The sequence below is a fragment of the Typopeltis vanoorti genome, chromosome 16 (genome assembly GCF_054136105.1).
Source record: "Typopeltis vanoorti isolate ZY-2024b chromosome 16, IOZ_Tvanoo_1.0, whole genome shotgun sequence".
NCBI lineage: Eukaryota > Metazoa > Arthropoda > Arachnida > Uropygi > Thelyphonidae > Typopeltis > Typopeltis vanoorti.
This window is the reverse complement of record NC_143564.1, coordinates 18,178,038-18,193,330: the sequence shown is the minus strand read 5'-3', so window position 1 is coordinate 18,193,330 and position 15,293 is coordinate 18,178,038. Positions and strand designations below refer to the sequence as shown.

General features: G+C 34.8%; 1 protein-coding gene across 2 annotated transcripts in view; it reads left to right on the top strand.

Moving 5' to 3' along the window:
• The window catches only part of Bap170 (Brahma associated protein 170kD), a 457,905-nt gene that overhangs the window by 407,503 nt on the left and 35,109 nt on the right, over window positions 1-15,293 (top strand). For both annotated transcript variants that reach the window (XM_090406557.1, XM_090406558.1), the window contains one exon: window positions 10,289-10,427. In XM_090406557.1, coding sequence (XP_090262683.1) covers window positions 10,289-10,427 — 139 coding nt within the window. The remainder of the gene's footprint in view (window positions 1-10,288; window positions 10,428-15,293) is intronic.

Sequence of the window (15,293 nt, the reverse complement as noted above, 5' to 3'; positions counted from 1 at the left end):
TTTCTGAATTTGTGTTTTAACAAATGTGATAGTTTGTGGAACATAAGTCGAAATGTTATTATTTGCTGACAAAGACGCTTTTTCCTGTTACCATCGATCTATAACATTCATTTTAGCTGAAGCTATAACATTCATACAAGAAAGAAGTACCTTCGCATGATAAAATAAACACTGGTGAGTCATTTTTTTCTTATAGTTAACCATTTTTTCGTAATGTACTTTCTTCGGAATCAAAAGATCATCATTGAAAATTCTTGATCATGAATTGCGTGAATAGCTCTTTCGACCATAGACCCAGATATAAAAAGTTGTGTTCATAGAAACAAGCTCAAGTATCTCACTGAAATAAGAAGGAAATATATTTATTAACTGTGGCACAAGAATATTGTAGATATTTATATTAATACTTAAAATGTTTATTTTGTCATTAAATTATTATTATTACCATATTTATACAGTCAGTAATTCTTTTGTGTATAATTAATTTTACTTTTGTATTTTCACATCATAATTTTATAAAATAAGTGTTCTGAAAATTTAATCACAGTTTCACTCAGTCAAATCTGACAATTTAGTTCATAATTAAATTGACAATTTAACCATTTCATAATTATGAAATGGTTAAACATCTGTCACCATCCTCCATGGATCAATTTCCCTTCTCATTCAACAGAATTTTCTGTGATAAAGATTTTTAGAATCCTGACAAAAGGCAATTATTATTGCCTTTCCCAATACACAAATTACTGTCTAATCTGACCAGCTGCTTGTGCAAAATCATAAGCATTATCTCTTGTGTTTAATGGTTTCTGGAGAACAACACCCTATTTTCCAAGACATGGTCTAGCTTCCAAAAGCATTCTATGCTTGATCATTTAATCCAGCTGGAAGCATCTATGAGAAATGTTATTCTAAAACATTTTTATGTATATCTCTGATTTCCTATGCCACATCTTAACTAAAGTTCCTGCTTGTTTTCCAAGTAGTTTCATTTTTCATTTGTGTTTATAGTTGTTGTGTTTGTGTTTTATGGATATATGAACAAAAATTTTATCAACATATGGGGCTATACCGTTTTTAAGTTTCTTCTTGCTTTTTTATGTGTTTGATTCAAGGGAATAGTAACAGATGCATCAAAATCATGCATATATATAACATATATGCAATTACAAAATTTCCAATTACAATAGTCCAATCCTCACCTTCTCGTGGTGCACCCTGTTGGGTATCTACTTTGATACTGAACGAACGAGGATGGGCTGGCAATTTGGGATTTAGCCGACCAAATTGTATTCTTATTGGTTAAACCAAAATAAAAAAATGATGGTACAACATGACAAAATTTCATGCCGGCTGGGGCGTCGCCCGGTTAAACAAGGCCCCCGTTGTTTTCGCCAGGGAACCAGGGTGAACAGCGAAAAGTCAGCTACTGGAACAAATCTGAAAACAAACCCCAACTCAACATCACCAGAGTTAAAGATCGGTACTATCAACGTAAGAAGCCTGAATGGCAAAGAAATGGAGCTAGCTGAGGAATTAGATAAGTACCAGATCGACATAATAGGTGTGACTGAAACAAAAAAGACCAAAACTGGTGAGATCTTTCTGAGCAATAAATACAAAATGTTATATTCAGGCAATAACAATCAAGGAAAAGAAGGAGTAGCCATAGTATTCAACACAAAATACGAGGCTAATCTTCTTGAATGGCAGTCAGTCTCAAGTAGAGTAATGTGGGCAAATATGAGAATGGGGAACTGGACAATGAGACTTATTTGTGCCTATGGTCCCACAGAAGGTTCTAGTAAGGTAGAAGTGGAGGAATTTTTTGAGGCTTTAGAAAAAGCAACTGACACAATGAAAAAGGAAAAGTTGGTCCTTGTTGGGGATCTAAATAGTAGAGTAGGAAATGATTGTGAGACATACAAAAATATTTTGGGAAAATTTGGAGAAAAGAGCAAAGCTAATAATAATGGCAAATATCTGTTGGATTTCTGCTCAGGACATGGACTGGTTATTACTAACACCATGTTCCAACATAAAAATGTGCACAAATTCACATGGAGAGAAGAGGCTAGGAATAAGAAAAGTCTCATTGACTATGTTATTGTTGATAGTGATGTTTTCTCCCTGGTGCAGGACACCAGAGTGTACAAAGGATTTGAAATTGGAAGTGATCACTATTTAGTCTTGAGCAGGATAAAATTGAATTTCATATTGAAAAGAATAACATGTAAGAAAGTTTTAAAGCGAATAAAAGTTGAGCAGCTCTCAGATGTAAACTGTAGACTAAAATACAGAAATATTATTGAAAAGAAAATGAAAGAGTTTGAGAACAGGAATCAAACCTTGGAGATTCAGTGGCAAACTCTGAAGGAAACATTGATTGATTCTGCCAGAGAGGCATGTGGTGAGGTTGTGTGCAAAGATAAAAAAATCAGAACTCCCTGGTGGACGCAGGAAGTTAAAGAGGCAGTGAAGGAAAAGAAGAAAGCATATCAAAAGTTCCTGGCAAATAAGTCAGCTTTTACTCTTACAGAATACAGAGACAAATGTAAGAAAGCTAAACAGTGTGTAAAACTAGCTAAACAAAAGTCATGGGAGGACTTTGGCAAGAATATAGAAAATAAATATCAAGAAGGTGGCAAAATATTCTGGAGGTTGTTGAAGAAGCTTAGGAATGGAGGAAAGAGTGCTGTAAAAGGAATTAGAGATGATAAAGGTGAAATGAAAACAGGAGAAAAAGATATCCTTGAAGTATGGAGTAATTACTTTGAAAAACTGCTAAATGAAACAAGCAGTGATGACAGCACAGTGATAAAAAACACTGACCAGGCATGCAGTCAGGAATACATATCCATACTTGAAGTAGAAAAAGCCATCAAAGGCTTGAAATGTGGAAAGGCAGCAGGAGTAGATGATATTCGACCAGAAATGCTGAAGTATGGTGGTATAAGAGTCTTACAGTGGCTGCACTGCATAGTTCAGAAAGCCTGGACAGAGGGACGAATTCCCGATGATTGGAGTAGAGCTCTCATAGTACCCATATATAAAAAGGGAAATAAAACTGAATGTGAGAATTACAGAGGTATTTCCCTACTGAGTGTTCCTGGCAAGATCTATGCAAGTATACTTGAGAAACGGTTGAGAAGAATTGTGGAAGAAAAGCTTGGTGAAGAACAAGCTGGATTCAGGCCAAATAGAGGCTGCCAGGATCAGATCTTCACTTTACGACAAATAGTTGAGAAAGCATGGGAAGATAACAAAGATCTGTATTTAAGTTTTGTCGATTTGGAAAAGGCATATGACAAGGTGCCAAGAGAGAAGCTATTCAATATGCTGCAGTTATATGGTGTCAATGGGGCATTATATCAAGCAATACTTGGTCTTTATTTGAGTTGTGAGTCAGCAGTTAGAATTGAAGGAAGTACAGGAAGATGGTTTAATGTTAAATCTGGTGTGAGACAAGGATGTACATTATCCCCTCTGTTATTCATTATCTATATGGATCACATTATGAAGGAATGTGGTATTAAACCTGATATCAAAATTGGAGATGTTAATGTCAGCTCTTTGCTTTATGCGGATGATGTTATACTTCTAAATAAATCCGCTACAAGTCTGCAAGATTCTCTGACTAAATTGAATAGCTGTTGTAATAGATATGGTATGAAGGTCAGCAATAAAAAGACAAAGACAATGAAAATAGGCAGAATCATTGAAAATGTCAACTGTGTTGTGAATGGAGAACCTGTGGAACAAGTAAAACATTTCAGCTACTTAGGCACAATTTTTACTGAAGATGGTAAACTAAATATAGAAATAGACAACAGAATCAGCAAAGCTGGTATCGTGGGAAGTCAATTGAATAAATTCATATGGAATAAGAAAGAAATTAGTCGGAACACTAAATTAGCTGTATACAAGACTGTGTTCAAACCAATTTTAACTTATGGATCTGAGAGCTGGGTCAGAAGTAAAACACTTGACCAAAGACTAGAGACCGCAGATATGAGAGTCCTGAGAAAGATTAGAGGCGTGAACAGATGGCATCAATGGCAATATCATATTAAAAATGAGGATATTAGGAAAGAACTTGACATTGTCAGCATCCAGGAATGCGTTAGCAGAGCTAATCTCAGATGGTATGGTCACTTAAATAGAATGGGAGAGGAAAGATTAGCAAAACAAGTGTTCTCTGCCAGGTTGGCAGGAAAACGACCCAGAGGAAGACCAAGATATAGGTGGATTGATACGGTACAAAGTGCCTTAGACGATAGAAATATAAGATCTGATAATGTTGGAGTCTTGACAAGTAACAGACTGATTTGGAGGAAAATTGTAGATAGGAAGTTAGTAATGATGTAATTTTTTCATGTAGTACTGTCATATCCTGTACACCCCTTGAGGGTACATGGCAGGAATTTGATGATGATGATGATATACAATTTTGTATGTATATTATAGAATTATTTCTATCTTTTCAAAACAAGTGAGCATGGATTTGTAAGATTCCAAATAAATAAATAAATAAAGTGACTCCCCTCCTCCTTTCACTTTTCAATAATAAATATAAGAATTCTTATCCTTTCTGTATTGTATTTTTCTTTCTTAAGGGGGGGGGACCCTTAAGAAAGAAAAATAGAATACATTATTCCCCCCCCCCCCCTTCATTAGAATAAGAAATTCTAACGCTTCTCTTGAAATCCGGTTACTGTTTGTATTTTCTTATTTAGAAGGGGGGAAAATACAAACAATCCTCCCACCAATTCTGGCCAGAATTTGAGATGCATCAAGCCTTGTAATTATTTTTGCATTATTAATAACATTAAGGTTAATTTCGATATCAGAAAAACAGCTGTTACGAGGGTGGTCCGAAAAGTTCTTGGCCTCGACCATAGATGACAACACTATCGGCAAGATTTTTTTTTTTTTTTCTAAGTTGGTACATCTGTCATAAGCATCCATATGAAATTGCAATTCATTCTATCAAATAGTTTGTTTTATACAGCTGTCTGAAGCAAAAGTGTTGTCTGTATCCCTTGAAATGGGTAAAATTGAGTATCATGCAGTTATAAAATTCTTTGTAAAAGAAGGTTTAATGCCAAAAGAAATTCATTCGAAGTTCATAAAAGTTTATGGGTTTCTCTGGGGTTCCACCTAAGCCTTGGTGGAACCCCAGAGTGCCAAGCAGCCAAAAAGATCAAGATAAAGCATGGGGTATATTTCATAGATACCCTACATCAACAAACTTAATAGCATTTAAACATGCTCGGCCAAAGCACATCATTTGAGACTTGAGTTGAAAGCAATCCTGGATCCATTTACATTATCAATTAATCACACAACCAGTACAAAAACTGGCTGAGATAAAATCCAGAAGATGAAAGTTAGATACGAAACACCAGTCTATCTTTTCTGATCTCCAAGCTATTGCAGACACTTTGGGTGAAAATATTGCCAGAATCTCAGCAACAGGAGAAACAGTTATTAAGCTTCTGTACCAAGAGCATAGAGCCATATGATCAGCTATTTGTTAAAGAGCCATTTTGCTACCTCACCCTAGTTCAGTCAGCCCTGATGGCATCCATTATGAGATAATGAAACACCTCCCATTATCTTCTATGGATTTCCTTCTCTTACTATACGAGGGTGGTCTGAAAAGTTCTCGACCTCAACCATAGATGGCAACACTATCGGCACGATTTTTTTTTTCTAAGTTGGTACATCTGTCATAAGCATCCATGTGAAATTGCAAGTCATTCTATCAAGTAGTTTGTTTCATACAGCTGTCTGAAGCAAAAGTGTTGTCTGTATCCCTTGAAATGAATAAAATTGAGTATTGTACGATTATAAAATTCTTTGTAAAAGAAGGTTTAACGCCAAAAGAAATTCATTCAAAGTTCATAAAAGTTTATGGGCACTCTTGTCCTTCGTTTTTGACAATTAAGAAATAGGCTGCCGAGTTTAAACATGGCCATACTAGCCTTGGAGATGATCCACGTGAAGGACGTCCAAAAAGTGTAACAACACCAGAAATCATTGATCGAATGCACGATATGGTATTGAATGGATGACCGGTGAGTCATCCATAGGCATTTCAAAAGAACGTGTAGGATATATTTTGCATGAAGAATTGCAAATGAAAAAACTTTGTGCAAGATGGTGTGCCACACTTGCTCACAGCATAACAAAAATGCACTCACATTAAAATCTCTGAACAGTGGTTGGAGTGTTTTAACAAGAATAAAAACTGATTTTGTGCATCGATTTATTCCTATGGATGAGACTTGGATTCACCATTACACAGCAGTCAAAACAGAGGACAGAAGCCGGTTGTTCAGCGCCAAAGAAGACAAAGTCGGTTCCATCAGCAGGAAAGGTCATGGCATCGGTGTTTGGGGATGCTAAAGGCATTTTATTTATTAATTATCTTGAAAAGGTAAATCAATAACCGGGGAATATTATTCCGATCTTTTAATTAGAGTAGACAAAAAAATTCGTGAGAAAAGACCCGGTTTGCAGAAGAAAAAAATCATCTTTCATCAGGACAATGCACCTGCCTATAAAAGTATTTTGGCAATGGGAAAATTAAGGGATCTGCACTATGAATTGTTGGAACATCGACCCTATTCCCCAGATTTGGCTCCCTTTGACTTCTATCTCTTCAAAAAACTAAAACTCTTTCTTGCTGGTTAGCATTTTTCTTCAAATCAAGAGGTGATTGCAGCTGTAGAGGGGTATCTTACTGAGAACCACTACAGGGATGGGATAATGGTGCTGGAGCATCGCTGGAATAAATGTATTAGTCTTAAGGGAGATTATGTTGAAACATAGAAATAATTTTGAAATTATAAATTTGTTGTTTCATTGACATAAGCTGACTCTCACTGCTATCCCAATGTCATGCAAGGATCCAGCCCAGACCAACAATTATTGTCCTATTGCTCTGACCATAAGTGTTTGTAAGGTCTTAATGGTAAACAGTAATGGAAAGCAACAAATTTCTTTCCAACAATGTGGCTTTTGTAGACATGGTCAACTTTGGACCATTTGGTCTGTTTAGAAACGTGTACAAGAGACGCTTTCCTGAAATGAGAACATGTCGTTTCACTGTTCTTCGACATGGAAAAAGCCTATGACACTACCTTGAGTGGTGCATATTAAACCTGTTTAATCTTGGTCTGAGGAGGTACCTTCCTCTTTTAAGAACTTCCAGCCACACATTCCAAGTTCAAGTGGGCAGCACATTATCTTGACCATATCGTCAAGATGAAGGGATTGCTCAAGGCTCTGTCTTAAGTGTGACCCTCTTCTCTTTTAAAGTGAACTCAATTACTGAACATCTTCTTCCCACAGTAGGTAATTGTCTTTATGTCACTGATTTTGCAATTTACTATCACTCCTGCAGTATGGTGTCATTGAAAGACAACTTCAACAAGCAATTGACCCAATGTCTGCATATACTTCTGCCAGAAACACACTGTCCATTCCAATCCTGATTTAAGAATTGGACAAACTATTATCCTTGTACTTCCAGGGGCCAAGTTTTTGGGAATTATCTTTGATAGAAAGCTTTCTTTACACACATTCATCATCTTCAGGATAAGTGCAAAAAAAAAAGCATCGAGTATCCACAGCACTCTATCCTCTACTTAATTGGGGTGCTGATTGATGTTCCTTGGTAGCTCACAAAGTAATATTAGTCAAGTTTGCCAATTACATATTTTTGTTGTGTCAATAAATATGAACTTTTGACACATTGAAACAAGAAATCGATAATGACTGTTATTGTTGTTGCCACTAAGATAGCAAAGGACATTAAAACAGCTGGACAAATAGGACATTCTGTTGAAAAATGACTACAAGAACACAATCTTATATTAACAACAATAAACCTGAAAAATCTGGTCTTGTTTAGCATGGAGTGGACACTGACTGCGATATCATATGGTCCAGTACTTGCCTTTTACATCGGTGCAGGTTTAGGTTTGATCAATTATTTAAAGAAAGTGCTGAAGCACTTCTGCACCACCCAAATTTAAATCAGATTGACTGTCTCTCTATTGCCAAGATTTGGGAGTCTCTCATCCTCATAAATGGCAAGCATTAATGTTCCCTCCACCTCCACATTTTTAATTGTTATTATTTTTTTTTATTTAATATAATGCTGTGTTATTTCATTATGAAATTAAATTTTATTTCATATCACTTAATTTTAAAGTTAGGCCTTAATTGGAATCTTATTTTATTGTAACCGTCCACTGGGTGGCATCTGGCATGTGGCTCAACTCTGTAAATAGGATTAATGTTCCTTTTTGTGGCTTCACCTGGTGATTATGCTGATGCAGTGATGACCAGTTAGTTTCTGGTTGAAATATTTGCAGTAATAAAATTACTGTATTCTTGTGAATATATGTGTGTAATAAATGTTATGACACAAGTTCCATTAAAATTCATCATATATAGGAAGTTTTTGTTTATTAGCTAAATTAAGTAATATTAGGTGTAAATCTTATTTCCTTTCCTCTAGGACAGTGGTTCCCAAACTTTTTCAGTTTTCACAGCACCCAAAGTCAGAACATAAGCCTACCTAACAGTTTCAGTGCGCAGTTGGTGCAGTTAGGTTGGTTAAGTTAAAAGAAAAAAATGAAACACATATTTCAAATTCACAAACAATTTATGTAAAAAGTATTAAATAAATACATATTTTGAACAATCGAATTATTGAATAAATAAATCGTAATTAGTGGGATGGGTGAGCCTGTTATTCACTGCACATCTCAAATCTTGGAATCAAACTTGTACAGTGTCTGTTAGATGTCCTTCCTATCAACACATCAATGGTCCGATTCTAAAACCATGTGGGCTAAGTGTCATTTCAGTGAAAATATTGGAATATTTCCTAGAGCAGTGGTTCTCAAACTGTGTGTTGCAGCACCCCAGGGGGTCACAGTGCACAATTTGGGAACCACTGCTCTAAGATATAATCATTATTGTCTTTGTTTGGCAGATGTTTTAAAGAATTCTTTCCCTGCATACTTTAATTATTTTTATTGGATTTATAGTTTATATTAAAATTAGAGATTTGTTTAATTGGCACTTTCAAATCCTTGGCATAGTAATTTACAGAATAATGTATAACATATCCTAATTTGCTCACATCACTGCAGAGATCTGTTTAAAACAGTACTGAGATTGGTATGGCAGAATGAAAAATATACAAGATTTAGAATTTAGTCACTTTCAAAATAAAACTATTCTGCAGCAAGACCCTTTGACCATCATTTCGTCTCCTCCCCTCTGTTGGAAAGATTTACTTGCTTTTGAGATGCCTGGGTTTCTCTATATCAAATTTAATAGCTTCAGTAATCATATATATATAGCTTTTCAATTTTTTTTTTTTTTTTTTTTTTTTTCCCCTCTCTTCATAGTGTGGAGAGAAGCTGCACGAGTCAAATCTGATAAATCTGGAAGTCGCTGTATATGTAATATTCTATTTTTATCGAGAAAATTTTGGGCAAGTTGCAGTGCATGAACAGTAACTTATTCATTATCACCTAGTATCCAGACTCTCTTTTCCTCCAAACTGGTTCACATAATGACCTCAGCAGAAAAACTTCTTGTTGATAGCTTGTCCTGAAGTATACTGTTTCACACACCATTGAATGCCTAAACACATATCAATAAACAGTAGAATTTTCTCCTTGCTCCTCTCATTGTAGAGAGTAGCAAGGAGAAAATTTGCTGAAATCCGCTGTATGTTCCAATCTTTAATTAAAATTGACTCGCATGAGCCTTTGGAAATTGTAACATACTTCCTTTGCTTTATCCTGTACAGTGAATTGCTCAATCTAAAAATTACCTGCTTTTTTTTTTCCATTTTATTTCTTAATGTTGGTAGTCAAGTAGAGCATGGGTTAATCTTTAATTGAAACTCTTCTCTATTTGAATCAGCATAATGGAATCACTCAAAGCCAAATATATTTTTCATAGCATCATCTCCATATGCTGTTTTCTCTAAATCATATTTCATGAGGTTTTCACAAATTTAATACAGATGCATTGTTTTGTATTTCTGAACATCTTAAAAATCACTTGAAATGTTTAGAAAAAATTGCAGTCAAACGTTGAAATATTTTCTGAACAGAATCATATCCTTGTTATAAGAATTTCCTCTTGCCTCCTGTATTTTTGAGTCAGGCTTCTTATTCAGATAATTTTATATCTTATAAATAAATAGTTTTGGTTAGTTAAAAAATTTTTTTTTTTTCTATTTCTGCAATAGGACTTTTTCAACACCACTTGGCGTGTTTGTACATGCAAGCAAAGCTCATGCACCCATAGGCAATGACGATATAATATGCATGTGGGAGAATTGTGATGGCATGAGAAGAAAGAGATTTTCCCTGTTAACGCACTTACAGGTAAGTTTTAGTATGTTATTTGTATATTAGAAAAATACCTGATGAACTTCTAATGATAAGCTTAAATTATACAGATATCATTTTGGAATATGGAAAAATTTCTTTGGAGTTTTTTTTTTATTATTATTATTTTTATTTTTATTATAAATTAACACCATGTACTTATTAGCTTCATACATACTTTAACTCAAAATAGTATGAAATTCTTTTCGCTGTATAATTTTTTTTTTTTTTTTTTTTTTTTGGAAAATTTCGTAAACACGTTTTATCCAAATATATCATTCTAGTCTTTCTACTAAATGTTAATAAATGAACTCAGGTATTTTTGCCAGTTCCTCTACCAGAACTATAGGCATTTCCTATAGCAAAAGTTTTACTTAATTTTGATATTTTAATGGAGTTTCCGACATTTTCCACGGGTATTCTATATGATTGAGATTTGACCTCTCTTCTAGTTTTATACACACACACACACACCCATGTGAAGTTTTTCTTTATAAGACACATGATTTGGTCAGTTAAGCACAGCTAGGCTTGCATCCTACTTAAACAAAAGTAAAATATCAGTGAACTGGTGATGTTATTAGAATGACCTTAGAATAGAATACTAAATTTAACTTTAAAGAACATAATACCATTACCATTAAAAAATCCAGTGAAGATTAGATTACCTGAGTAATATCTGTCGTAGAGCTATATAACAAGGTTAGAAACAGAGAAATTTGGAGAAGCTGGATTCATGGAGGACCAAACCAGATCTAACCAGGATGGATGGGATCAGAGTAAAAATATAAAAGGTTTTCATCCTTGGAGTAAAAACTTTTGATTCATTGGTTTTCCTCTGAATTCCTTAAAATATTTAGGAGAAAATAACTTGTTTGTCTTCACTTTTAATTTTCAACCATTTTTTTGGCCAGAAACACAACACTGTTCATTCACTAACACAGATATGCACTTCAGATCTCCTGATTCAAATCCCTGCTGTTACGGAATAACAACTATTTTTTATTGGAATAAAGGCATTCATATCCCATTCTACTTAAATCCCTAACCACTATCACACTTTGCACTCAGCATACATTGTAACAGCTGCAGAAACATCAACAACAAATCCAGATCTCATTCTGAAATGGCCATATCCAGAAAACTTTTCTCCTATACAAATGGCACTTTGAGTTATAGTCCCTCACCAGAACTATTTGAGTACAACTTCTGCTTTTCCATTCTTCTATTTTTTACTCATCCTGATGATAGAAACACATATCACACAAAAATAAGGCAGATCAAGAATATTTCACTCCTTCACTCCTATGGTCTTTCATTAGAAAGAAATCAGAAGATCTTGAATAGTTTAGAACACCAACAAGTCATCTGGTCCTGATGATGTCTCTCTTATGATGCTGTAAAAAAAAAAAAATAATGATAATTAAAAAAAAAAAAACATGCTCTAGAATTAATACTTACTGTATGAATTTATGGAGGACCAAACCAGATCTAACCAGGGTGGACAGGATCAGAGTAAAAATATAAAAGATCTGCATCTTTGAAGTAAAAACTTTTGATTCATTGGTTTCCCTCTTCAAGTGAAGTAATGGACCATTCTTCCACTTCTCACTCATCCTGATGATAGAAACACATATCACACAAAGAAAAGGCAGATCAAGAATATTTCACTCCTTGCTTCCTTACATCAAGAATATCACAGACAAAGTTGCTGCATTGCTCTGCAAGTACAACATAAAAGTGGCTTTTTTTTTTACCTTTACAAAAAAAAGTAAGATTACTACATCCACCAAAACTTCCACATCACCCCATGAAAAAACCAGGTGTCTATGAGATTCATTGCTCCTGTGGCATTTGTTATATAGGCTAGACAGGAAGGTTAGGAGAGATCTGCATGTCTGAACATGTAAAAAATGTCAAAAAAAAAAAAAAAAAAGAAGAAAGCATTAAAACTGACCTGACATTCCACACAACCACTACCATCCATCAAGTACTCTGGAAAACAAAAATGTCACATATTGATAACTGTTTTACAAGAAATTTTAAATAAGCTTCACAAATGTTTAGGCATTTGTGAGGCTTAATTTTACATAAGTATGGTCTGCTTTCATCAAAAATTTAACTGCACATGTGATACCACAGAACATGACAGCAACAACTAGCAATGTTCCAACATGCATACAATAACAAATTTATCACTTTCATTCTGGTTTATCAATTATATTTAACAGTTGTGAATTTATCAAAAACATGTAATATGTGTAATTAATTGTTAATAGGCTTTTGTTGTGTAAAATTTTCATGTACCACTACCCCTGATGGCGTAAGTCTTACGATGTATGAAACTTGTCGAGTTTTAATTGCTTATTTTTAATAAACTCCTTATTTATGTTATAATGTGGTCTCAATACCGAAAACTTCCCTTTTCATTCTCTCCTATTTGACTGGCATCTACACCCACAGCATGGATAAGTCAGCTATTGTCTTGTTGCCCTTACTTTGGTTCTCTCAAAAATCATGGAAAAGATCATCAACCACCAACTTCTGACTGAAGATCCATCAGCTAATTAGGGACCAGCAATATGATTTCTCCACTCTCAATCCACAATCAATATCCTAACTATCCCGCCATTGGAATCTCAGCATCTTTGGAAGTGATGCTGAGAAAAGAGAGAGGGGAAAGAAAAAAAAATTGTGGCTCTTGGTAACATATCTAAAACACTTTATTGGGTCTGGCACAGATGTCAGCTCAGTCAGCAAACTACCATTTTAAGTTTCACTGCCAGTTGCTGACTTCAAATTCTTTCCATGGCTTTACTGATGACAGTTACACCAATTCTCTTCATTTGACAACTTTGATCATTCATATCTCAGCATATTCCATAACCAGTATCTTGCACTTTGATCTCCTTGCTGTTCTTCATTTGGGTTGAAGATAACCTTGTGAACTCCAGTGATAACAAAACACAGTCCTGTGGGAAATTTACTCTGTCTTGGAATATCCAGTTCTGGATATCATGAAGTGTTTTTGATTATGTTTAGAAGAGAGGAGTCTAGTTAATTGAAGATTCCCCTCCCACCTATTCTTTCTCATTCTCAGATTCATTTCCAGTCATCACACCTCTCTTATGGACAGTTCTTATTACTGTAAGAAAACACAAGCAGCTACTGTCAGTATCCTTTTTTTTTTTTTTTTTTTTTTGCTTCAAACTTCTCTGTCTCCTCTTGCATTCCATCTACCTCTGTTCTTTGGAACTGCCTCCTTCGCTTTTATCTCCCCCAAAGACTACTTTGGGGAGATAAAAGATACTACACACTTAGGCTGTTTAAGAAAAATGAATTCCTTTAACTTCTTGCACACACAGACATGGCATTGATGTTATGTAGCTTTTGCAACTAGTTGAAATTTTTTAGGTGATATATGAATTTCATTGCCTAGTGTGTGATCACCATCTTTCTTATTAAAGGCTGTTATTTGCTATTAGCTTGAAAGAATAATTTCTGTTTTTGGTCTCTGAGGCTAGGTTCATCATTTATTTTAGTGTTATTTACCTTAGCCAACTTATTGTATTGTTCACGTAGTCTGTTATTTTTTCCCTCTTCCAGGTATGCACTCGATTAGAAAGATGAAACTCATTGTGTAATTTAAAGGTTAAAGATTATATTATATACTCTATTTTTTGTTCTTCCTCTGCATTTATAGTCATAATAAGTATTTCCAAATGTCTTGACCTCTGAGAAAGTCTTCATCAAATATTCATATACAGGTACACCAATTTTGCTGGACCAACAGGGATCATACAATAATAATATCTCTGTCAGAGGTATACTGATGTATACCTCTGACCCACCAATTAAAGTTCTCATTTGTCTCTAAAGCACTATGGACTGCTTGGAACTTAAATGTGAACTGTAAATTATATGTGAATTGAGTTATTAAATGAAATGCATTAGTATAAATTATATGGTGCAAGTAGATATGGATTTATGCTTGACAATATCACCACTGCTGTTAACTGATTCTTGCTTAGAAGCCCCAGTTAAGGTTAGTTGTAAGCAAAATAAGCTAAGAATTGGCCAGATGTTGTTACTTGGTGGTCACGGAAATTTCAAGTGAACTCTTATCATTTTGTTCAGATTAAAGAAGGTGCTGGACCATCTGTTGCCAGAAAATCCTGTCGTTTCTTGCCTGCTTTACAGTCAGCCTCCCATTATAGACGCACATAACTGTGTGTCTACCGCATTTGTAATTTTGTACTCTAAAGATGTTGGTTAGAATATCAGTAAGATCAAGAAATTAATTATTTGTTTTCCTCTGGTATTATTTATACTATGAAACACTTATGAATGCTCATGCTTAGATACACCATCAGATGGATCACAAGGCTGTGCCTCTGCCAGAGATAGTATGCTTTCATGGTTGAATCCTATCTTCCATTTAGTAATGAGAACTACACTTGGTATATTTCAAACATCACTTGTTCCTAGTCTTTACATTATAAAGTGAATGGATCATCTTTGCCAGAAGCTATCCCTACGAGGCCATTCCATGTGGAGAAGCATTTTTGTCTAATGTGTGAAAATTGGTATTTCAGGCGTTAGATAAATGTGTTATTCATATATGCCTTTAGTCTTCATATCAAAGAACTACTATGGGTTCTAGACATCACTAGGGGGTCAGCAAGTGTAATACCACATGGTGTGACCACCCAGATTGGTAAAATACTTTAGCCTTCTCCAGTGGCGGCTTGTGGCTTGAAATCGTGGGGGTGCTGCAACTTTCGAAATATACACACACGCTGTAAGTACAGTGTGTACATGTATGGATAAAATATCAAAATTATGGTAAAAATTAAACATGAA